General features: G+C 49.4%; 1 protein-coding gene across 6 annotated transcripts in view; it reads right to left on the bottom strand.

Annotated features, from left to right (window-relative positions):
• Positions 1-23,454, bottom strand: part of RAVER2 (ribonucleoprotein, PTB binding 2) — a 90,344-nt gene that overhangs the window by 17,098 nt on the left and 49,792 nt on the right. For all 6 annotated transcript variants that reach the window (XM_075508919.1, XM_075508922.1, XM_075508924.1 and 3 more), the window contains exons 3-5: positions 6,028-6,497; positions 1,857-2,048; positions 846-972 (exon numbers count right to left, since the gene is read on the bottom strand). In XM_075508919.1, the coding sequence (XP_075365034.1) occupies positions 846-972; positions 1,857-2,048; positions 6,028-6,497 (789 nt within the window). The remainder of the gene's footprint in view (positions 1-845; positions 973-1,856; positions 2,049-6,027; positions 6,498-23,454) is intronic.

Raw genomic sequence — 23,454 nt, 5'->3', positions numbered from 1 at the left:
TTCCAGTATACTAAACGTCATTATAATGAAACCTTTCAATACACCCAGCTTTGATCTGCAATTAACAGCACATCAGAGATCAAATGTACTTTCATGGAGCTCCTCTAAAGCTGAGAGTTTTGCTCAAATATGCAGAAATGCCTGCAGTTGACTACAAGACCACAGCATTATCTGAAGTGCTTTGAAACTTCAGCATTAGCTAAAGTGCTTCTTCAGTGCAGTGTTCACTTCGCACACAATTTCTGTGTATCTTCTGTCAGTAGATTATGTCACAAATTCTTAGCTGTCCCCTGCTTGACTCTTCAAATTATCTGTTCTCATTCCTGTTCTTAATATTTTCAACATTTGAAATGTGACAAGATTGTTTTTACTATGTTTATTCACATCCATCCTAAAGGGAGGACGGAGAAATGTTTTTGGCTAATGCTGTTATGGAATGCTGTGTACGACTATGGTAGCATCCAACTGAATAATGATTTACACTGGAACCAACAGGAGAAAGACTCAGGCTGCAAAATTCAGATCTAGAATCAGATTTAAACTGGCCATTTTAATGATGTCTGCAAAAGACATTTCATTTTAAACCCATTTCTAGTATAAGCATTCAGAGACCACAGAGTTAGTGAAGACATTTTTAGGTTAACACTAAATTTTTCCCAGACACAATAGTGTAGCAATCCATCTCTTGCTTTCGCTTTCATAAAATGTGGAAGTGTCTACACAGACACACTGAAACAGCGTCTGCACAGATTTTAAAATAGTATTCCTGCTTCTCTCCTTTGCTGAAAGCCTTATATTACCAAAAACAGGGTTTCTTTTTTAAATTCAGTTTTAAAACAACTTACCAGGTTTAACAGCATGTCCACGCAACTGGGGCTGCAGCAGCATTTGCAGCATTGCTGGATTATTAAAACTTTTCATAATCTGCACTGGGTTTGGCTCTGGAAGCAAGCCTTTCCTATTGTTCCTCATCTCCAATTAAGAGAGAGAGAAAAATGTTAGAATCGGGAGAACACAAAGAATCCATTTAAATCCCTCAAACTTGTGTGACAGTAATGTACACGTTTCATTTTACACAGAAAAAACATCTCCTTCCCTGTTTCCCGCTCCTTTTCCCTCAAATGAAATGCCTAACAAACTATTCCCCCAAACCATCAAGCATATTATTTTTCCTGAGACACATTTCTTTTTTTCCCTTAAACCAAGACCGAGTTATCAATAAAGGAGAATATGAAAGGCACCGTTAACATGAACGCCACGTACTCTCTTATAATAGCACCACTCATCTCTTTTATAAAGATGTGGGCTAAAGCTAGCTGAAGTAATGAAACTGCTCTGCTTCTACTTTTAAGACAGCTTCATGTAACACTTATCACATCGAATTTTCTAGGAAATAATTTGATAAGACATGTGGGTGTAAAAAGCTTTCTTCTATATCAAGCATGAAATTAAACTATTTCTCCTACCTTGAAATTTATCTTAAAATTGACAAATTCTTGCCTCTCTGTTTTAAACCAAGTTTTAGCTTTTCAAGTGACTCCACTTACAGTTACTTTTTGTTTTGAACTAGAACAATTTCTCATACAGAAAATTAAATTTACTAAAATCCCAGAGCTACAGAAGTATAACTTTGTGATATCTTACGGCCATATTTTACCCTTCCTCCTTGCAGAATATGGCCATGCTTTTCCTAGGAAGGAGACTGAATTGGGCTGACTAGATAAAAAAAAAAAGGCTAATGCTTCCAAAAGCTTGGCTCGTCTTCCTAATGCAAAGCAGCTGAATCCCTCTGACCCAACTCAGGCTGCTCAAGGTGTACCAAACTCATGCTGAAAACAGATTTGCAAATATCTTACCATCCTTTGCGCTGCTATAAGTGCTGCTAATGTGCTTCTGCCTGGCGCTCCCGGAGCACAGTACGACACCTGGACTCTCTTTCCTTTGATAGTCATGCCGTCGGTGACTTCTTGTACTTTCTCAGCCTGCTCTGCAGTTTCATACTCGACCACCGCAAAGTCGCCAATGTAACTATCTTCATCCTGAGCAAACTGAAACAACATTTCACAATACACTGAACAAAATGGAGAATTTCAGGAACCACCTTGCAGTGTTTTCACCTATCCCTTCCAAAATACTTCACAAACAGTTGACACCCTATGTTAATGCCTACCCAAATCAGTATGTTTCTTTCTCAAACGTGCCAGCTGTTACACTGAATATGATATCTTCACATGATATTTGGCATGCATGCTCTATCTACTTGAATTAACACCTTCACTTCAGTCTGATCTCATTAAGAACCTGAGCTATGAAATGTATTTAACACGTATTTTCAGAATAAAGAAGGAATGAGAAGGAAATTGTAAATATAGCTGTATGCTACAATAATTTTTATTTTGCAGGATAAGAATTATAAACTCATTATTGTTCAGTTTTTAAGCCTACGATAATAACAATGCCATTCATCAGACTACATGATAGTTGTTGAAACATGTAACAATGCAAATTCCACTGATATATACTGCCTTTTAGGAGAATATGAAGTCTGTGGTTGTATTTAATGCCAAGAGAAGATGCCAGACTGATCAATCAAGCAGACTGGAAACAGGCTTACGTGTCAAACAATGCTCTGTCCTTTGTTTGCAGAGTTTTCTAGCAGAATGAGCAGATTTAAATCAAACAAAAAAAGGGGGTGAGAAGGGAGGGAATAAAGCTTAGGCAAAAATCTCCAGTCCCAAAATGAACAGAAATTACATACTGATACTAGCTCTGATGTGGAAGAGAGGAAATCTCCCCTAGATTTCACTGGATAAAAACAACCTATTCCCAACTATTAGGTCCCACAAACTTACACTAACAATTGAAATATAAATCTCAAAGATTTTGAAGAAAAAGAGGGTGGTCAGATCTTTAACGCCACCGTTAAAGACTGGCCTCTGGGAAGAGCTCTGGAGAACACACATGTTTTGATATATAAATACACACATAGATATGTATATGCTATGTGTATATATATATATATGTGTGTGTGTGTGTGTGTCTATGTGAAGAAGCATTATATTTTATTTTGACATCAGTTTAGCTGCACTGGTGAAGACCTGAAGTACTTGTGAAAATAATGGTTTGCAGCTATGGAACTTATTGTAGTTCCATGCACTGTTAAAAACTCCCTTACCATGTGAAAGTGCAGCTACCAGTATTCTATTCCAGTATTCAGGAACGTTTAAACTTCCCAAGTAAAGAGGTACTGAAGAAAAGTCCTCCATCCCTATCTAGATAACAGTGGAGACCTCCTAGTGACAATTTAAAGCTGACATAAGAAAGGAATGAGGTTTTCTGGTGCATTTTGTGGAAGCAAAGGACAAAACATGTTCCTGTAAGTCCTAGGAAATGCCATTTTTCTAAGACCCATGTGTAAGTATCTGGCTTCAGCTCCTCCTGACAGACCATTTCTATTGTCAATAGAGGAGAAATCAAATTGATTTAAAAAAAATGGTAACTTTGGAATAAAATGAAATAAAGCAGAGTTTATTTCAGGAGTTCAGCTAAGAATTTTACGTAAAAGATCATAGTTACATGATGAAATACTGCATCAGAGTTACCAGCAGAACTAAGCCATGAAAGCAGCACAAGACAGCAATGTTAAAGAAGCCAAACCAGGAGATGGGCAAAATGGTCAAAGTGACACTACTGGAGGGACAACCTGAGTGCAGGAGAGGTGTGAAGGCTGGATTGGCCACGACTAGGAAACGGAAGGAAGAGAGAGACACTAGTCATGAAGATGTAAAATAACAAGAGTGTGAACAAACATTTTAATTGTTTTTCTAAAATGTATTCATTCTTCCAGAAGTTTTCCAGACAAAGGCTCTTCTCCTAGTTGTTCTCTATTGAAATTCCCTCCCCACCCAGGCTTCTGCTACCCTGTCCTCTCCTAGTTTTGCTCTTACGTCTCTACCCATCATGTCACACCCCCCTCCTTGCTTTTTCCACACTTTCTTGGGTCTTCCTGCTTCTCCTTTCTTTGTCCTTCATTTTTAGGGCATCTCACTCATAAAACCATAATTAATTAGCACTATTGTGATGAGTATTCATCCACCGTCTTCCCTTTTTCATCTATCAAATTTGAACTACTTGTTTACCTACCTCCACCCTCATATCTTCCCTCTCCGGAGGGCCGATTCCGCCGTTAGCCCATGGGGTTCACCTCCATCACTCACCCGTTACGTCTGCAAACCAGCACCTCCACTGCCTCTCCCCGCCACCCCTTGAGGCAGAGCCTCCCTTACCAGTCAGTACCTGTTGGATGCCCAGTGGAAATATGAGGCATGACTGAGAATAAATCACACGTTTATTCTCTGAGAATCATTGAGAATAAATCGTAAGTTATCATAAGTAAACCTATTTTTGTTCTATTATCATACTTCTATGATCTGCCTATTAGTCTATTACACTGTGTTTATACAAGTGATAGATAATACGAGAATGTGCCAAGAATGTTTTCTTGGATATATTTTTGACTGGGTGCCTACTTCCTAATTCAAAAGCATACTGTTTAATTCCTGTATTTTACAGAAACTTGTTTAGTGCCATTTACTGATAGAATGCATACACAAGCAGACCCTCCTCACCTACATCAGGTGTGACTCATGTTATGATTTAAGAAGGTAAAAGTCAATTTTTAAGTGCACAGTAGAATACTGTTAGTGAAAACCATCTTTATCAAAGAAGCCTGTTATTCTTTGAACTTCAGAAGTTTAAAAGTATGTTGAAAAAATTGCTGGGGGAGCCAGATTATCTGACAGCTGGAAAAATGCCCCGAAGTAAAAGACTTTCAAAGATCAAGCTGTTTAGCTAATTAAACAAAGATTGAGCAAGTGACTTGACTACAGCATTTAACACCTTCTTACAGGAAGCAAATAGTGGGGAGCAAAGGCTCATCAATCTAGTCATCAGTGAGGTGAAGCTGAAGCCCGATACATTCAACTGAGAAAACAGACACAAGTGCAAAATAACAAGGGATGGGCAGTTTCTGGAAAGAGTTACTTCCAGTTTAGGCATGTCCTGGTGTATTTGGATCAAACAAGTATAAGGATGTGCTTTAGCCAACTACGAATCACTGCGGCTCAAAGAGCACTAAGGAAAATATGATGGCCTGCAGGTGGTCAGACTAGACAGCCTGATGGACCTTCCGGTCTTAGACACTGAGAATCTCTGGTTACTTATCCCTGAAACTAATCCCTGAGCAGCCTTCCAAGATACTTAAGAAAAAAGAAAAAAACCCAAACAAACAACTGAAATAATACCCAACTGTGTGACTATAAAGCAAGCTTTCTTTCTACTGCCTGTTTATGGTACACTGGCCTGCACCACTTCTATGAGCAATGTTTTATTTGCGGTCTAGTATCTCAGAAGCCATGATGATGAGAAGGAAACCTTTACACTTGTAAAGGCTAGTAAGGATCTACCTCTCCTGTACCTGCAAGCTTTCCAAAAGATGTACCACTTCTATCACTGACAAGCCCAGTCAACTATGAGATCCCAAGCCTACACTTTCTCCAGTTAGGGAAAAAACACATTAGATGTTTGCAGAGGTTTCTTAAATATATTAATTATATACACATATATAGATATATTCTCCATCATCTAAACTGTTGCACTTGTGGTATTCGTACACTCTGGCTTTCTTTACTGAGCAATAAAACCATCATCAACATTTACTTTAAAAGCTCTCTAAAATATTTCTAAAATTATTTTCAATAAAATACATGCGGAAGGGATGTCTTATAAACATTTTATTGGTGCTTCACAGGAGTGGTCTCCTGCAGAATTCCCAGATGACATCGACCAATCACTGCAAACCCGTACCAATAAAGCATCTGTACCACATCATATATCACAATGCAGATGCATAACCATTCACTACTTCAATGAAAAACAAAAGGGTAAGACAGCAAGCAGTGAAGATGCAAATACAGAGCTACTTAAGTCATGACCATGATTCTTCCAAAAGATACAAATTCAACATACCTGGCAGAAAACAGGTTTATATTTTAGTGAGAAAGCTTGGATCAGTTCTTTTGAATCAGCGTAGTCTTTTTGCAATTTATCTACACAAAGGCACTTGGAGTGAATAAGATTTGTCGTCAGCTGGTTCACATCCATCCACTGTGCAAAGAGAGTGCTCTCGTCTAACTGCTTCCCCAGAAGTTCCAGTCTCGCCTTTGCAGCAGAGTCCTTCTTCATATATTCCACAAAGCCATAGCCCTTTGAATGGCCAGTAACTTCGTTATAGACCAAAAAACACCTCTCAACATTGCCATATGCACGCACAAGTTCTTCAAACGCTTCTAATGTAAATGAAATGGGCAAATTAGTAATGCACAGCAAAGCATCTGTTGGTTGGAGTTGCACAGATATTTCTTTTCCCCGTAGAGAATACTGGTGAAATTTCCGAATCGCGTTTTGAGCCTGCTCTCCATTTAACAGAGTAACGAACGCTGTAAGAGACCAAAACAAATTCCATCACCTACCACAGCTTCTCTCCAGCTACAGAGGCAATTACTATACCTCTCCCCACCCCCAAAACCCACCAGCGTAAGTCACAGGAAAGATAAGAGTTTGGGATTTACCCTGAAGATACAATAGACAGAGAGATATGCTGTAATATAAGTATTTTAAAATTTGACATTATCAACTGGATGTGATGAGTAATTAACTCAAAAAGCGACTACAGAAACATAGCTACACTCAACCTCACTACTTGTAATACAACAAAATTTTACATTTGGGAAACAAAAAGCAATTAATTTTTTTGTTGAAGTCAACACATATGGATTCTACCGACTTTCTTTGAAGACAGCATCCATAAATTCTCACTTCAGGGTAACTGGATCTTTTTTGGGGTTTGAGTCTGTAAAGCACTTCACACAATAACAGAATCACAGATTGGGTGATGATGGCAGGGACCTCTGGAGGTCACCTTGTCCAACCCCCTGCTCCAGCAGGGCCACCCAGAACTGGCTGCGCAGGACAATGCCCAGGTGGGTTCTTAATATCTCCAAGGATGGAGAATCCACAACCACTCTGGGTAACCTGTAACAGTGCTTGGTGACCCTCACAGAGAAAAAATGTTTCCTGATGTTCAGAGGGAAACTCCTGTGGTTCACATGGCACCTCTTACCTCGTACCCTGTGAATTAAAGAGGATGTAATAGTCTGCAGTGAACCAAGCAGATGGAAGCTAATTCATGTGTTTTCTTCCAGTGACCAACTGAAGTGCACAGGACAGGGCACTCCCAAGCAAAAACTTTGATTCATTTCAGTGAAAGACAGACGCAAGTCTTGCACTTCATGCAGAGATACCCTCGGCACAGCCAGCCACTCATGCATGCAGGGTTAGCCACTGGGACGCGTCTTCAGTGCCAAAGGTGTGAAAGGTCACCTTCAGAAAACTCAACCAGCGTCCTTCTTCCAGAATACCCTTCAAACCCACAGATCTCAGCAGCAAGTGCCACCCAAATCTTTAAAACAGGCCAGTGGGTAGGACCTGCTGCTTTTGATTCTCTTTTAACCTTTGCTGAGCTGCTCCTCTTTACATTGATCCTACAAGCTACTTCATTTCCTTCCCCAGCACTACCAATTCTTGTTTTCTGTTTCATTTTATTCTTTATTTAATTGTGTCTTCTCATTTAACTGCTGGAAAAGCAGTATCACGTGGATGCAGCACCAGCTCCAGGCACCAGCCCTGGGGATGTCATGGCCACATCACAGTGGGCAGACGGCTCGTGGTGGTCTATGTCACAAAGGGGTCGGTGACACGGTTGGCCCCAGATGGGTAAAAAAAGGGCTGTGCCAGCCCAGACTGGCAGACGAGGAGGCAGGCGAGCAAGGGCTGAGAGGAGCAGGCACAGAGAGAAAGGCAAGGGGGCTGGGGCTGCCCACAGCCGTGGAGGGTTACTTCCCTTGTGTTGCTTCTCTTAAGAACTGCAGCCAGACTCCTGGAAAGGGACACAACCAGACCACGGCTCCTGTCCTCTCTCACCTCGTCATTCGGCCAGAGAGCTGTCAGTGCTCTACAGGACAGGTAAGACAGTCCTGGCCTCTACCCCATCCTAGGCAGAACCAAGGAGCTTCCCAAAGCCATGGGCAAAGGGAGCTCCACAACCCTCTCCTGTGGCTGGGAGAGGTGGGCACAAGCCCTGGTGATGTCATGGCTGTGTCGCAGTGGGCAGAACATTGGCAGGGGTCCATGTCACAGTGGCGTACGTGACAGGGATGGCACAGAACAGGTGTCTCCTGGCTGGCTGTGATTCATATGATAGACAGCCTTGGCATGGGACTGGCATTCTCTGGGTAAGGAGGACAGGGCTGCCCATGGCCACAGACAGTGGCTCCTGTGGTTGTTGCTTCTCCTGTCTTCATGGACCACAGCCTGGACATGGGCACAAACACATGACAGCATGCTCCTGTCGTATCCCCTCTCATCACTCGCACAGAGTGCTCTCAGTGCTCTACACGACAGATAAGACAGCCCTGACTTCTGAATCATCCTGGTCTTGCAGAGAGCGTCCCAAAGCCATGGGCAAAAGGAGCTCCACAACCTTGCCCCCTGGGTAGCCGAGGGCTGGGCGCCAAACGAGATCCTAGAACGAACCCTGGAGATGTCATGGGCATATCACAGCCAGATGGACCGAACCGCATATAAAAACAGCTGTGCGGCTCCAGACTGCCAGACAAAGAGATGGGTGAGCAAAAACTTACAAGCTATGCAGTACCCACCATATCTCTACCCCGTCACTATCACAGAGCCAGCAACAAGGTGCCCAGAAGTCTGGGCAACTGAAGGGCTGCAACACCGATTCTATCTATACCCCATACAGGTTCTAGAGGCACCTCAAAGGTGCCCAACACCCGTGGACAATGGGTGCGCAGCAACAGTAACCACCTCTGTAACGTGCCATGAACCCACACGCAGCTGCAAGGAACGTGCAGCCTTGGATAAGCGGATCTCTACAACATCTACAGTATCTGTGCCCCGTCACGATCATACAGCCAGCCAGAAGGTGCCCAAAATCGAGGGCAAAGAGAGAACTGCACCACTCAATGCATCTCTACTCCATGTAGGTCCCACAGCCAAATCAATGGTACCAACAGCCGCGGACAATGGATGCGCAGAAACACCAACCACCTCTGTAACATGCGTGGTCCCACACACAGCTGGAAGGAATGCGCAGACAAGGATAAGGGGATCTCTACAACACCCACCGTATCTGTGCCCCGTCACGATCATACAACCAGACAGAAGGTGCCCAAACTCACGGGCAATGGCACAACTTCACCACACCCTCTATCTCTACCCCATCCAGGTCCCACAGGCAGCAGCTTAAAGGTGCCCACAGACACAGACAAAGCAAACGCCGCAACACCAACCACCTCTGTAACATGCCATGCTTCCACAAGCAGCTGGAAGGAACGCGAACACTTGAAGACGGGGACGCCTGCATTAACAACCGGATCTCTGCCTGCATTACCAACCGGATCTCTGCCCCGTCACGCTCATACAGCCAGCCAGAAGGTGCCCACAGACCTGGGCAAATGAAAGGCTGCAACACCAACTCCATCTGTACCCTATCCAGGTTCTAGAGGAAGCAGAGGTGCCCAACGCCATGGATAAAGGAAATGACGCAACACCAACCACCTCTGTAACATATGATGGACTCACAAGCAGCAACAAGGAACATGGAGCCATGGAGAAGGAGATCTCCACAGCAACCACCGTATCTCTGCCCTGTAATAACCATACAGCCAGCCAGAAGGTGCCCAAAATCGAGGACAAAGGCAGAACCGCACCACTCACAGCATCTGTACCCCATGCAGGTCCCACAGGCACCTCAATGGTGCCCATCACCGTGGACAAAGGAAATGTCGCAACACCAACCACCTCTGTAACATACGATGGACTCACAAGCAGCTACAAGGAACATGGAGCCATGGAAAAGGGGATCTCCACAGCAACCACCGTATCTCTGCCCTGTCACAATCATACAGCCGGCCACAAGGTGCCCAAAATCGAAGGCAAAGGCAGAACCGCACCACTCACTGCATCTGTACCCCATGCACGTCCCACAGGCACCTCAATGGTGCCCATCACCGTGGACAAAGGAAATGCCGCAACATCAACCACCTCTGTAACATACGATGGACTCACAAGCAGCTACAAGGAACGTGGAGCCTTGAAGAAGAGGATCTCCACAGCAAACACCGTATCTCTGCCCTGTCACAACAATACAGCCGGCCACAAGGTGCCCAAAATCGAGGGCAAAGGCAGAACCTCACCACTCATTGCATCTCTACTCCATGTAGGTCCCACAGCCAAATCAATGGTACCAACAGCCGTGGACAATGGATGCGCAGCAACACCAACCACCTCTGTAACGTGCCGTGGTCCCACACACAGCTGGAAGGAATGCGCAGACGAGGATAAGGGGATCTCTACAACATCCACCGTATCTGTGCCCCGTCACGATCATACAACCAGACAGAAGGTGCCCAAAATCACGGGCAATGGCACAACTTCACCACACCCTCTATCTCTACCCCATCCAGGTCCCACAGGCAGCAGCTTAAACGTGACCACAGCCACGGACAAAGCAAACGCCGCAACACCAACCACCTCTATAACATGCCACGCTCCCACAAGCAGCTGGAAGAAACGAGAACACTTGAAGACGGGAACATCTACTTAACAACCGGATCTCTGCCCCGTCACGCTCATACAGCCAGCCAGAAGGTGCCCACAGACCTGGGCAAATGAAAGGCTGCAACACCAACTCCATCTGTACCCCATCAAGGTTCTAGAGGCAGCTCAGAGGTGCCCAACACCATGGATAAAGGAAATGGCGCAACACCAACCACCTCTGTAACATGCCATGCTCCCACAAGCAGCTGGAAGGAACGCGAACACTTGAAGAAGGGGACCTCTGCATTACCAACCGGATCTCTGCCCCGTCACGCTCATACAGCCAGCCAGAAGGTGCCCACAGACCTGGGCAAACGAAAGGCTGCAACACCAACTCCATCTGTACCCCATACAGGTTCTAGAGGCAGCTCAGAGGTGCCCAACGCCATGGATAAAGGAAATGACGCAACACCAACCACCTCTGTAACATACGATGGACTCACAAGCAGCAACAAGGAACATGGAGCCATGGAGAAGGAGATCTCCACAGCAACCACCGTATCTCTGCCCTGTCACAACCATACAGCCAGCCAGAAGGTGCCCAAAATCGAGGACAAAGGCAGAACCGCACCACTCACAGCATCTGTACCCCATGCAGGTCCCACAGGCACCTCAATGGTGCCCATCACCGTGGACAAAGGAAATGCCGCAACACCAACCACCTCTGTAACATACGATGGACTCACAAGCAGCTACAAGGAACGTGGAGCCTTGAAGAAGAGGATCTCCACAGCAAACACCGTATCTCTGCACTGTCACAACAATACAGCCGGCCACAAGGTGCCCAAAATCGAGGGCAAAGGGAGAACCGCACCACTCATTGCATCTCTACTCCATGTAGGTCCCACAGCCAAATCAATGGTACCAACAGCCGTGGACAATGGATGCGCAGCAACACCAACCACCTCTGTAACGTGCTGTGGTCCCACACGCAGCTGGAAGGAATGTGCAGACGAGGATAAGGGGATCTCTACAACATCCACCGTATCTGTGCCCCGTCACGATCATACAACCAGACAGAAGGTGCCCAAACTCACGGGCAATGGCACAACTTCACCACACCCTCTATCTCTACCCCATCCAGGTCCCACAGGCAGCAGCTTAAACGTGACCACAGCCACGGACAAAGCAAACGCCGCAACACCAACCACCTCTATAACATGCCACGCTCCCACAAGCAGCTGGAAGGAACGCGAACACTTGAAGAAGGGGACCTCTGCCTTACCAACCGGATCTCTGCCCCGTCACGCTCAGACAGCCAGCCAGAAGGTGCCCACAGACCTGGGCAAATGAAAGGCTGCAACACCAACTCCATCTGTACCCCATCAAGGTTCTAGAGGCAGCTCAGAGGTGCCCAACACCATGGACAAAGGAAATGATGCAACACCAACCACCTCTGTAACATACGATGGACTCACAAGCAGCAACAAGGAACATGGAGCCATGGAGAAGGAGATCTCCACAGCAACCACCGTATCTCTGCCTCTCACAACCATACAGCCGGCCACAAGGTGCCCAAAATCGAGGACAAAGGCAGAACCGCACCACTCACTGCATCTCTACTCCATGTAGGTCCCACAGCCAAATCAATGGTACCAACAGCCGTGGACAATGGATGCGCAGCAACACCAACCATCTCTGTAACGTGCCGTGGTCCCACACGCAGCTGGAAGGAACGCGAACACTTGAAGAAGGGGACCGCTGCATTACCAACCGCATACAGCCTTCTGGCTGCATACAGACAGCCAGAAGGCGCCCAAAATCGAGGACAAAGGCAGAACCGCACCACTCACTGCATCTGTACTGCATGCAGGTCCCACAGGCACCTCAATGGTGCCCATCCCCGTGGACAAAGGAAATGTCGCAACACCAACCACCTCTGTAACATACGATGGACTCACAAGCAGCTACAAGGAACATGGAGCCATGGAGAAGGAGATCTCCACAGCAACCACCGTATCTCTGCCCTGTCACAACCATACAGCCAGACACAAGGTGCCCAAAATCGAGGACAAAGGCAGAACCGCACCACTCACTGCATCTGTACCCCATCCAGGTCCCACAGGCAGTAGCTTAAACGTGACCACAGCCACGGACAAAGCAAACGCCGCAACACCAACCACCTCGATAACATGCCATGCTCCCACAAGCAGCTGGAAGGAACGCGAACACTTGAAGACGGGAACCTCTGCATTACCAACCGGATCTCTGCCCCGTCACGCTCATACAGCCAGCCAGAAGGTGCCCACAGACCTGGGCAAATGAAAGGCTGCAACACCAACTCCATCTGTACCCTATCCAGGTTCTAGAGGCAGCAGAGGTGCCCAACGCCATGGATAAAGGAAATGACGCAACACCAACCACCTCTGTAACATACGATGGACTCACAAGCAGCAACAAGGAACATGGAGCCATGGAGAAGGAGATCTCCACAGCAACCACCGTATCTCTGCCCTGTCACAACCATACAGCCAGCCAGAAGGTGCCCAAAATCGAGGACAAAGGCAGAACCGCACCACTCACAGCATCTGTACCCCATGCAGGTCCCACAGGCACCTCAATGGTGCCCATCACCGTGGACAAAGGAAATGTCGCAACACCAACCACCTCTGTAACATACGATGGACTCACAAGCAGCTACAAGGAACATGGAGCCATGGAAAAGGGGATCTCCACAGCAACCACCGTATCTCTGCCCTGTCACAATCATACAGCCGGCCACAAGGTGCCCAAAATCGAAGGCAAAGGCAGAACCGCACCACTCACTGCATCTGTACCCCATGCAGGTCCCACAGGCACCTCAATGGTGCCCATCACCGTGGACAAAGGAAATGCCGCAACACCAACCACCTCTGTAACATACGATGGACTCACAAGCAGCTACAAGGAACGTGGAGCCTTGAAGAAGAGGATCTCCACAGCAAACACCGTATCTCTGCCCTGTCACAACAATACAGCCGGCCACAAGGTGCCCAAAATCGAGGGCAAAGGCAGAACCTCACCACTCATTGCATCTCTACTCCATGTAGGTCCCACAGCCAAATCAATGGTACCAACAGCCGTGGACAATGGATGCGCAGCAACACCAACCACCTCTGTAACGTGCCGTGGTCCCACACGCAGCTGGAAGGAATGCGCAGACGAGGATAAGGGGATCTCTACAACATCCACCGTATCTGTGCCCCGTCACGATCATACAACCAGACAGAAGGTGCCCAAACTCACGGGCAATGGCACAACTTCACCACACCCTCTATCTCTACCCCATCCAGGTCCCACAGGCAGCAGCTTAAACGTGACCACAGCCACGGACAAAGCAAACGCCGCAACACCAACCACCTCGATAACATGCCACGCTCCCACAAGCAGCTGGAAGAAACGAGAACACTTGAAGACGGGAACATCTACTTAACAACCGGATCTCTGCCCCGTCACGCTCATACAGCCAGCCAGAAGGTGCCCACAGACCTGGGCAAATGAAAGGCTGCAACACCAACTCCATCTGTACCCCATCAAGGTTCTAGAGGCAGCTCAGAGGTGCCCAACACCATGGATAAAGGAAATGGCGCAACACCAACCACCTCTGTAACATGCCATGCTCCCACAAGCAGCTGGAAGGAACGCGAACACTTGAAGAAGGGGACCTCTGCATTACCAACCGGATCTCTGCCCCGTCACGCTCATACAGCCAGCCAGAAGGTGCCCACAGACCTGGGCAAACGAAAGGCTGCAACACCAACTCCATCTGTACCCCATCCAGGTTCTAGAGGCAGCTCAGAGGTGCCCAACGCCATGGACAAAGGAAATGATGCAACACCAACCACCTCTGTAACATACGATGGACTCACAAGCAGCAACAAGGAACATGGAGCCATGAAAAAGGGGATCTCCACAGCAACCACCGTATCTCTGCCTGTCACAACCATACAGCCGGCCACAAGGTGCCCAAAATCGAGGACAAAGGCAGAACCGCACCACTCACTGCATCTCTACTCCATGTAGGTCCCACAGTCAAATCAATGGTACCAACAGCCGTGGACAATGGATGCGCAGCAACACCAACCATCTCTGTAACGTGCCGTGGTCCCACACGCAGCTGGAAGGAACGCGAACACTTGAAGAAGGGGACCTCTGCATTACCAACCGCATACAGCCTTCTGGCTGCATACAGACAGCCAGAAGGCGCCCAAAATCGAGGACAAAGGCAGAACCGCACCACTCACTGCATCTGTACTGCATGCAGGTCCCACAGGCACCTCAATGGTGCCCATCACCGTGGACAAAGGAAATGTCGCAACACCAACCACCTCTGTAACATACGATGGACTCACAAGCAGCTACAAGGAACATGGAGCCATGAAAAAGGGGATCTCCACAGCAACCACCTTATCTCTGCCCTGTCACAATCATACAGCCGGCCACAAGGTGCCCAAACTCGAGGACAAAGGCAGAACCGCACCACTCACTGCATCTGTACCCCATGCAGGTCCCACAGGCACCTCAATGGTGCCCATCCCCGTGGACAAAGGAAATGTCGCAATACCAACCACCTCTGTAACATACGATGGACTCACAAGCAGCTACAAGGAACATGGAGCCATGGAGAAGGAGATCTCCACAGCAACCACCGTATCTCTGCCCTGTCACAACCATACAGCCAGACACAAGGTGCCCAAAATCGAGGACAAAGGCAGAACCGCACCACTCACTGCATCTGTACCCCATGCAGGTCCCACAGGAACCTCAATGGTGCCCATTACCGTGGACAAAGGAAATGCCGCAACACCAACCACCTCTGTAACATACGATGGACTCACAAGCAGCTACAAGGAACATGGAGCCATGGAAAAGGGGATCTCCACAGCAACCACCGTATCTCTGCCCTGTCACAATCATACAGCCGGCCACAAGGTGCCCAAAATCGAAGGCAAAGGCAGAACCGCACCACTCACTGCATCTGTACCCCATGCAGGTCCCACAGGAACCTCAATGGTGCCCATTACCGTGGACAAAGGAAATGCCGCAACACCAACCACCTCTGCAACATACGATGGACTCATAAGCAGCTACAAGGAACGTGGAGCCTTGAAGAAGAGGATCTCCACAGCAAACACCGTATCTCTGCCCTGTCACAACAATACAGCCGGCCACAAGGTGCCCAAAATCGAGGGCAAAGGCAGAACCGCACCACTCATTGCATCTCTACTCCATGTAGGTCCCACAGCCAAATCAATGGTACCAACAGCCGTGGACAATGGATGCGCAGCAACACCAACCACCTCTGTAACGTGCCGTGGTCCCACACGCAGCTGGAAGGAATGCGCAGACGAGGATAAGGGGATCTCTACAACATCCACCGTATCTGTGCCCCGTCACGATCATACAACCAGACAGAAGGTGCCCAAACTCACGGGCAATGGCACAACTTCACCACACCCTCTATCTCTACCCCATCCAGGTCCCACAGGCAGCAGCTTAAACGTGACCACAGCCACGGACAAAGCAAACGCCGCAACACCAACCACCTCGATAACATGCCATGCTCCCACAAGCAGCTGGAAGGAACGCGAACACTTGAAGACGGGAACCTCTGCATTACCAACCGGATCTCTGCCCCGTCACGCTCATACAGCCAGCCAGAAGGTGCCCACAGACCTGGGCAAATGAAAGGCTGCAACACCAACTCCATCTGTACCCTATCCAGGTTCTAGAGGCAGCAGAGGTGCCCAACGCCATGGATAAAGGAAATGACGCAACACCAACCACCTCTGTAACATACGATGGACTCACAAGCAGCAACAAGGAACATGGAGCCATGGAGAAGGAGATCTCCACAGCAACCACCGTATCTCTGCCCTGTCACAACCATACAGCCAGCCAGAAGGTGCCCAAAATCGAGGACAAAGGCAGAACCGCACCACTCACAGCATCTGTACCCCATGCAGGTCCCACAGGCACCTCAATGGTGCCCATCACCGTGGACAAAGGAAATGTCGCAACACCAACCACCTCTGTAACATACGATGGACTCACAAGCAGCAACAAGGAACATGGAGCCATGGAAAAGGGGATCTCCACAGCAACCACCGTATCTCTGCCCTGTCACAATCATACAGCCGGCCACAAGGTGCCCAAAATCGAAGGCAAAGGCAGAACCGCACCACTCACTGCATCTGTACCCCATGCAGGTCCCACAGGCACCTCAATGGTGCCCATCACCGTGGACAAAGGAAATGCCGCAACACCAACCACCTCTGTAACATACGATGGACTCACAAGCAGCTACAAGGAACGTGGAGCCATGGAGAAGGAGATCTCCACAGCAACCACCGTATCTCTGCCCTGTCACAACCATACAGCCAGACACAAGGTGCCCAAAATCGAGGACAAAGGCAGAACCGCACCACTCACTGCATCTGTACCCCATGCAGGTCCCACAGGAACCTCAATGGTGCCCATTACCGTGGACAAAGGAAATGCCGCAACACCAACCACCTCTGTAACATACGATGGACTCACAAGCAGCTACAAGGAACATGGAGCCATGGAAAAGGGGATCTCCACAGCAACCACCGTATCTCTGCCCTGTCACAATCATACAGCCGGCCACAAGGTGCCCAAAATCGAAGGCAAAGGCAGAACTGCACCACTCACTGCATCTGTACCCCATGCAGGTCCCACAGGCACCTCAATGGTGCCCATCACCGTGGACAGAGGAAATGCCGCAACACCAACCACCTCTGTAACATACGATGGACTCACAAGCAGCTACAAGGAACGTGGAGCCTTGAAGAAGAGGATCTCCACAGCAAACACCGTATCTCTGCCCTGTCACAACAATACAGCCGGCCACAAGGTGCCCAAAATCGAGGGCAAAGGGAGAACCGCACCACTCATTGCATCTCTACTCCATGTAGGTCCCACAGCCAAATCAATGGTACCAACAGCCGTGGACAATGGATGCGCAGCAACACCAACCACCTCTGTAACGTGCCGTGGTCCCACACGCAGCTGGAAGGAATGTGCAGACGAGGATAAGGGGATCTCTACAACATCCACCGTATCTGTGCCCCGTCACGATCATACAACCAGACAGAAGGTGCCCAAAATCACGGGCAATGGCACAACTTCACCACACCCTCTATCTCTACCCCATCCAGGTCCCACAGGCAGCAGCTTAAACGTGACCACAGCCACGGACAAAGCAAACGCCGCAACACCAACCACCTCTATAACATGCCACGCTCCCACAAGCAGCTGGAAGGAACGCGAACACTTGAAAAAGGGGACCTATGCCTTACCAACCGGATCTCTGCCCCGTCACGCTCAGACAGACAGCCAGAAGGTGCCCACAGACCTGGGCAAATGAAAGGCTGCAACACCAACTCCATCTGTACCCCATACAGGTTCTAGAGGCAGCTCAGAGGTGCCCAACGCCATGGACAAAGGAAATGATGCAACACCAACCACCTCTGTAACATACGATGGACTCACAAGCAGCTACAAGGAACGTGGAGCCTTGAAGAAGAGGATCTCCACAGCAAACACCGTATCTCTGCACTGTCACAACAATACAGCCGGCCACAAGGTGCCCAAAATCGAGGGCAAAGGGAGAACCGCACCACTCATTGCATCTCTACTCCATGTAGGTCCCACAGCCAAATCAATGGTACCAACAGCCGTGGACAATGGATGCGCAGCAACACCAACCACCTCTGTAACGTGCCGTGGTCCCACACGCAGCTGGAAGGAATGTGCAGACGAGGATAAGGGGATCTCTACAACATCCACCGTATCTGTGCCCCGTCACGATCATACAACCAGACAGAAGGTGCCCAAACTCACGGGCAATGGCACAACTTCACCACACCCTCTATCTCTACCCCATCCAGGTCCCACAGGCAGCAGCTTAAACGTGACCACAGCCACGGACAAAGCAAACGCCGCAACACCAACCACCTCTATAACATGCCACGCTCCCACAAGCAGCTGGAAGGAACGCGAACACTTGAAGAAGGGGACCTCTGCCTTACCAACCGGATCTCTGCCCCGTCACGCTCAGACAGCCAGCCAGAAGGTGCCCACAGACCTGGGCAAATGAAAGGCTGCAACACCAACTCCATCTGTACCCCATCAAGGTTCTAGAGGCAGCTCAGAGGTGCCCAACACCATGGACAAAGGAAATGATGCAACACCAACCACCTCTGTAACATACGATGGACTCACAAGCAGCAACAAGGAACATGGAGCCATGGAGAAGGAGATCTCCACAGCAACCACCGTATCTCTGCCTCTCACAACCATACAGCCGGCCACAAGGTGCCCAAAATCGAGGACAAAGGCAGAACCGCACCACTCACTGCATCTCTACTCCATGTAGGTCCCACAGCCAAATCAATGGTACCAACAGCCGTGGACAATGGATGCGCAGCAACACCAACCATCTCTGTAACGTGCCGTGGTCCCACACGCAGCTGGAAGGAACGCGAACACTTGAAGAAGGGGACCGCTGCATTACCAACCGCATACAGCCTTCTGGCTGCATACAGACAGCCAGAAGGCGCCCAAAATCGAGGACAAAGGCAGAACCGCACCACTCACTGCATCTGTACTGCATGCAGGTCCCACAGGCACCTCAATGGTGCCCATCCCCGTGGACAAAGGAAATGTCGCAACACCAACCACCTCTGTAACATACGATGGACTCACAAGCAGCTACAAGGAACATGGAGCCATGGAGAAGGAGATCTCCACAGCAACCACCGTATCTCTGCCCTGTCACAACCATACAGCCAGACACAAGGTGCCCAAAATCGAGGACAAAGGCAGAACCGCACCACTCACTGCATCTGTACCCCATCCAGGTCCCACAGGCAGTAGCTTAAACGTGACCACAGCCACGGACAAAGCAAACGCCGCAACACCAACCACCTCGATAACATGCCATGCTCCCACAAGCAGCTGGAAGGAACGCGAACACTTGAAGACGGGAACCTCTGCATTACCAACCGGATCTCTGCCCCGTCACGCTCATACAGCCAGCCAGAAGGTGCCCACAGACCTGGGCAAATGAAAGGCTGCAACACCAACTCCATCTGTACCCTATCCAGGTTCTAGAGGCAGCAGAGGTGCCCAACGCCATGGATAAAGGAAATGACGCAACACCAACCACCTCTGTAACATACGATGGACTCACAAGCAGCAACAAGGAACATGGAGCCATGGAGAAGGAGATCTCCACAGCAACCACCGTATCTCTGCCCTGTCACAACCATACAGCCAGCCAGAAGGTGCCCAAAATCGAGGACAAAGGCAGAACCGCACCACTCACAGCATCTGTACCCCATGCAGGTCCCACAGGCACCTCAATGGTGCCCATCACCGTGGACAAAGGAAATGTCGCAACACCAACCACCTCTGTAACATACGATGGACTCACAAGCAGCTACAAGGAACATGGAGCCATGGAAAAGGGGATCTCCACAGCAACCACCGTATCTCTGCCCTGTCACAATCATACAGCCGGCCACAAGGTGCCCAAAATCGAAGGCAAAGGCAGAACCGCACCACTCACTGCATCTGTACCCCATGCAGGTCCCACAGGCACCTCAATGGTGCCCATCACCGTGGACAAAGGAAATGCCGCAACACCAACCACCTCTGTAACATACGATGGACTCACAAGCAGCTACAAGGAACGTGGAGCCTTGAAGAAGAGGATCTCCACAGCAAACACCGTATCTCTGCCCTGTCACAACAATACAGCCGGCCACAAGGTGCCCAAAATCGAGGGCAAAGGCAGAACCTCACCACTCATTGCATCTCTACTCCATGTAGGTCCCACAGCCAAATCAATGGTACCAACAGCCGTGGACAATGGATGCGCAGCAACACCAACCACCTCTGTAACGTGCCGTGGTCCCACACGCAGCTGGAAGGAATGCGCAGACGAGGATAAGGGGATCTCTACAACATCCACCGTATCTGTGCCCCGTCACGATCATACAACCAGACAGAAGGTGCCCAAACTCACGGGCAATGGCACAACTTCACCACACCCTCTATCTCTACCCCATCCAGGTCCCACAGGCAGCAGCTTAAACGTGACCACAGCCACGGACAAAGCAAACGCCGCAACACCAACCACCTCGATAACATGCCACGCTCCCACAAGCAGCTGGAAGAAACGAGAACACTTGAAGACGGGAACATCTACTTAACAACCGGATCTCTGCCCCGTCACGCTCATACAGCCAGCCAGAAGGTGCCCACAGACCTGGGCAAATGAAAGGCTGCAACACCAACTCCATCTGTACCCCATCAAGGTTCTAGAGGCAGCTCAGAGGTGCCCAACACCATGGATAAAGGAAATGGCGCAACACCAACCACCTCTGTAACATGCCATGCTCCCACAAGCAGCTGGAAGGAACGCGAACACTTGAAGAAGGGGACCTCTGCATTACCAACCGGATCTCTGCCCCGTCACGCTCATACAGCCAGCCAGAAGGTGCCCACAGACCTGGGCAAACGAAAGGCTGCAACACCAACTCCATCTGTACCCCATCCAGGTTCTAGAGGCAGCTCAGAGGTGCCCAACGCCATGGACAAAGGAAATGATGCAACACCAACCACCTCTGTAACATACGATGGACTCACAAGCAGCAACAAGGAACATGGAGCCATGAAAAAGGGGATCTCCACAGCAACCACCGTATCTCTGCCTGTCACAACCATACAGCCGGCCACAAGGTGCCCAAAATCGAGGACAAAGGCAGAACCGCACCACTCACTGCATCTCTACTCCATGTAGGTCCCACAGTCAAATCAATGGTACCAACAGCCGTGGACAATGGATGCGCAGCAACACCAACCATCTCTGTAACGTGCCGTGGTCCCACACGCAGCTGGAAGGAACGCGAACACTTGAAGAAGGGGACCTCTGCATTACCAACCGCATACAGCCTTCTGGCTGCATACAGACAGCCAGAAGGCGCCCAAAATCGAGGACAAAGGCAGAACCGCACCACTCACTGCATCTGTACTGCATGCAGGTCCCACAGGCACCTCAATGGTGCCCATCACCGTGGACAAAGGAAATGTCGCAACACCAACCACCTCTGTAACATACGATGGACTCACAAGCAGCTACAAGGAACATGGAGCCATGAAAAAGGGGATCTCCACAGCAACCACCTTATCTCTGCCCTGTCACAATCATACAGCCGGCCACAAGGTGCCCAAACTCGAGGACAAAGGCAGAACCGCACCACTCACTGCATCTGTACCCCATGCAGGTCCCACAGGCACCTCAATGGTGCCCATCCCCGTGGACAAAGGAAATGTCGCAATACCAACCACCTCTGTAACATACGATGGACTCACAAGCAGCTACAAGGAACATGGAGCCATGGAGAAGGAGATCTCCACAGCAACCACCGTATCTCTGCCCTGTCACAACCATACAGCCAGACACAAGGTGCCCAAAATCGAGGACAAAGGCAGAACCGCACCACTCACTGCATCTGTACCCCATGCAGGTCCCACAGGAACCTCAATGGTGCCCATTACCGTGGACAAAGGAAATGCCGCAACACCAACCACCTCTGTAACATACGATGGACTCACAAGCAGCTACAAGGAACATGGAGCCATGGAAAAGGGGATCTCCACAGCAACCACCGTATCTCTGCCCTGTCACAATCATACAGCCGGCCACAAGGTGCCCAAAATCGAAGGCAAAGGCAGAACCGCACCACTCACTGCATCTGTACCCCATGCAGGTCCCACAGGAACCTCAATGGTGCCCATTACCGTGGACAAAGGAAATGCCGCAACACCAACCACCTCTGCAACATACGATGGACTCATAAGCAGCTACAAGGAACGTGGAGCCTTGAAGAAGAGGATCTCCACAGCAAACACCGTATCTCTGCCCTGTCACAACAATACAGCCGGCCACAAGGTGCCCAAAATCGAGGGCAAAGGCAGAACCGCACCACTCATTGCATCTCTACTCCATGTAGGTCCCACAGCCAAATCAATGGTACCAACAGCCGTGGACAATGGATGCGCAGCAACACCAACCACCTCTGTAACGTGCCGTGGTCCCACACGCAGCTGGAAGGAATGCGCAGACGAGGATAAGGGGATCTCTACAACATCCACCGTATCTGTGCCCCGTCACGATCATACAACCAGACAGAAGGTGCCCAAACTCACGGGCAATGGCACAACTTCACCACACCCTCTATCTCTACCCCATCCAGGTCCCACAGGCAGCAGCTTAAACGTGACCACAGCCACGGACAAAGCAAACGCCGCAACACCAACCACCTCGATAACATGCCACGCTCCCACAAGCAGCTGGAAGAAACGAGAACACTTGAAGACGGGAACATCTACTTAACAACCGGATCTCTGCCCCGTCACGCTCATACAGCCAGCCAGAAGGTGCCCACAGACCTGGGCAAATGAAAGGCTGCAACACCAACTCCATCTGTACCCCATCAAGGTTCTAGAGGCAGCTCAGAGGTGCCCAACACCATGGATAAAGGAAATGGCGCAACACCAACCACCTCTGTAACATGCCATGCTCCCACAAGCAGCTGGAAGGAACGCGAACACTTGAAGAAGGGGACCTCTGCATTACCAACCGGATCTCTGCCCCGTCACGCTCACACAGCCAGCCAGAAGGTGCCCACAGACCTGGGCAAACGA

This window comes from Mycteria americana, chromosome 7, assembly GCF_035582795.1.
Source record: "Mycteria americana isolate JAX WOST 10 ecotype Jacksonville Zoo and Gardens chromosome 7, USCA_MyAme_1.0, whole genome shotgun sequence".
NCBI lineage: Eukaryota > Metazoa > Chordata > Aves > Ciconiiformes > Ciconiidae > Mycteria > Mycteria americana.
This window is presented reverse-complemented; position numbering and strand designations above follow the sequence as displayed.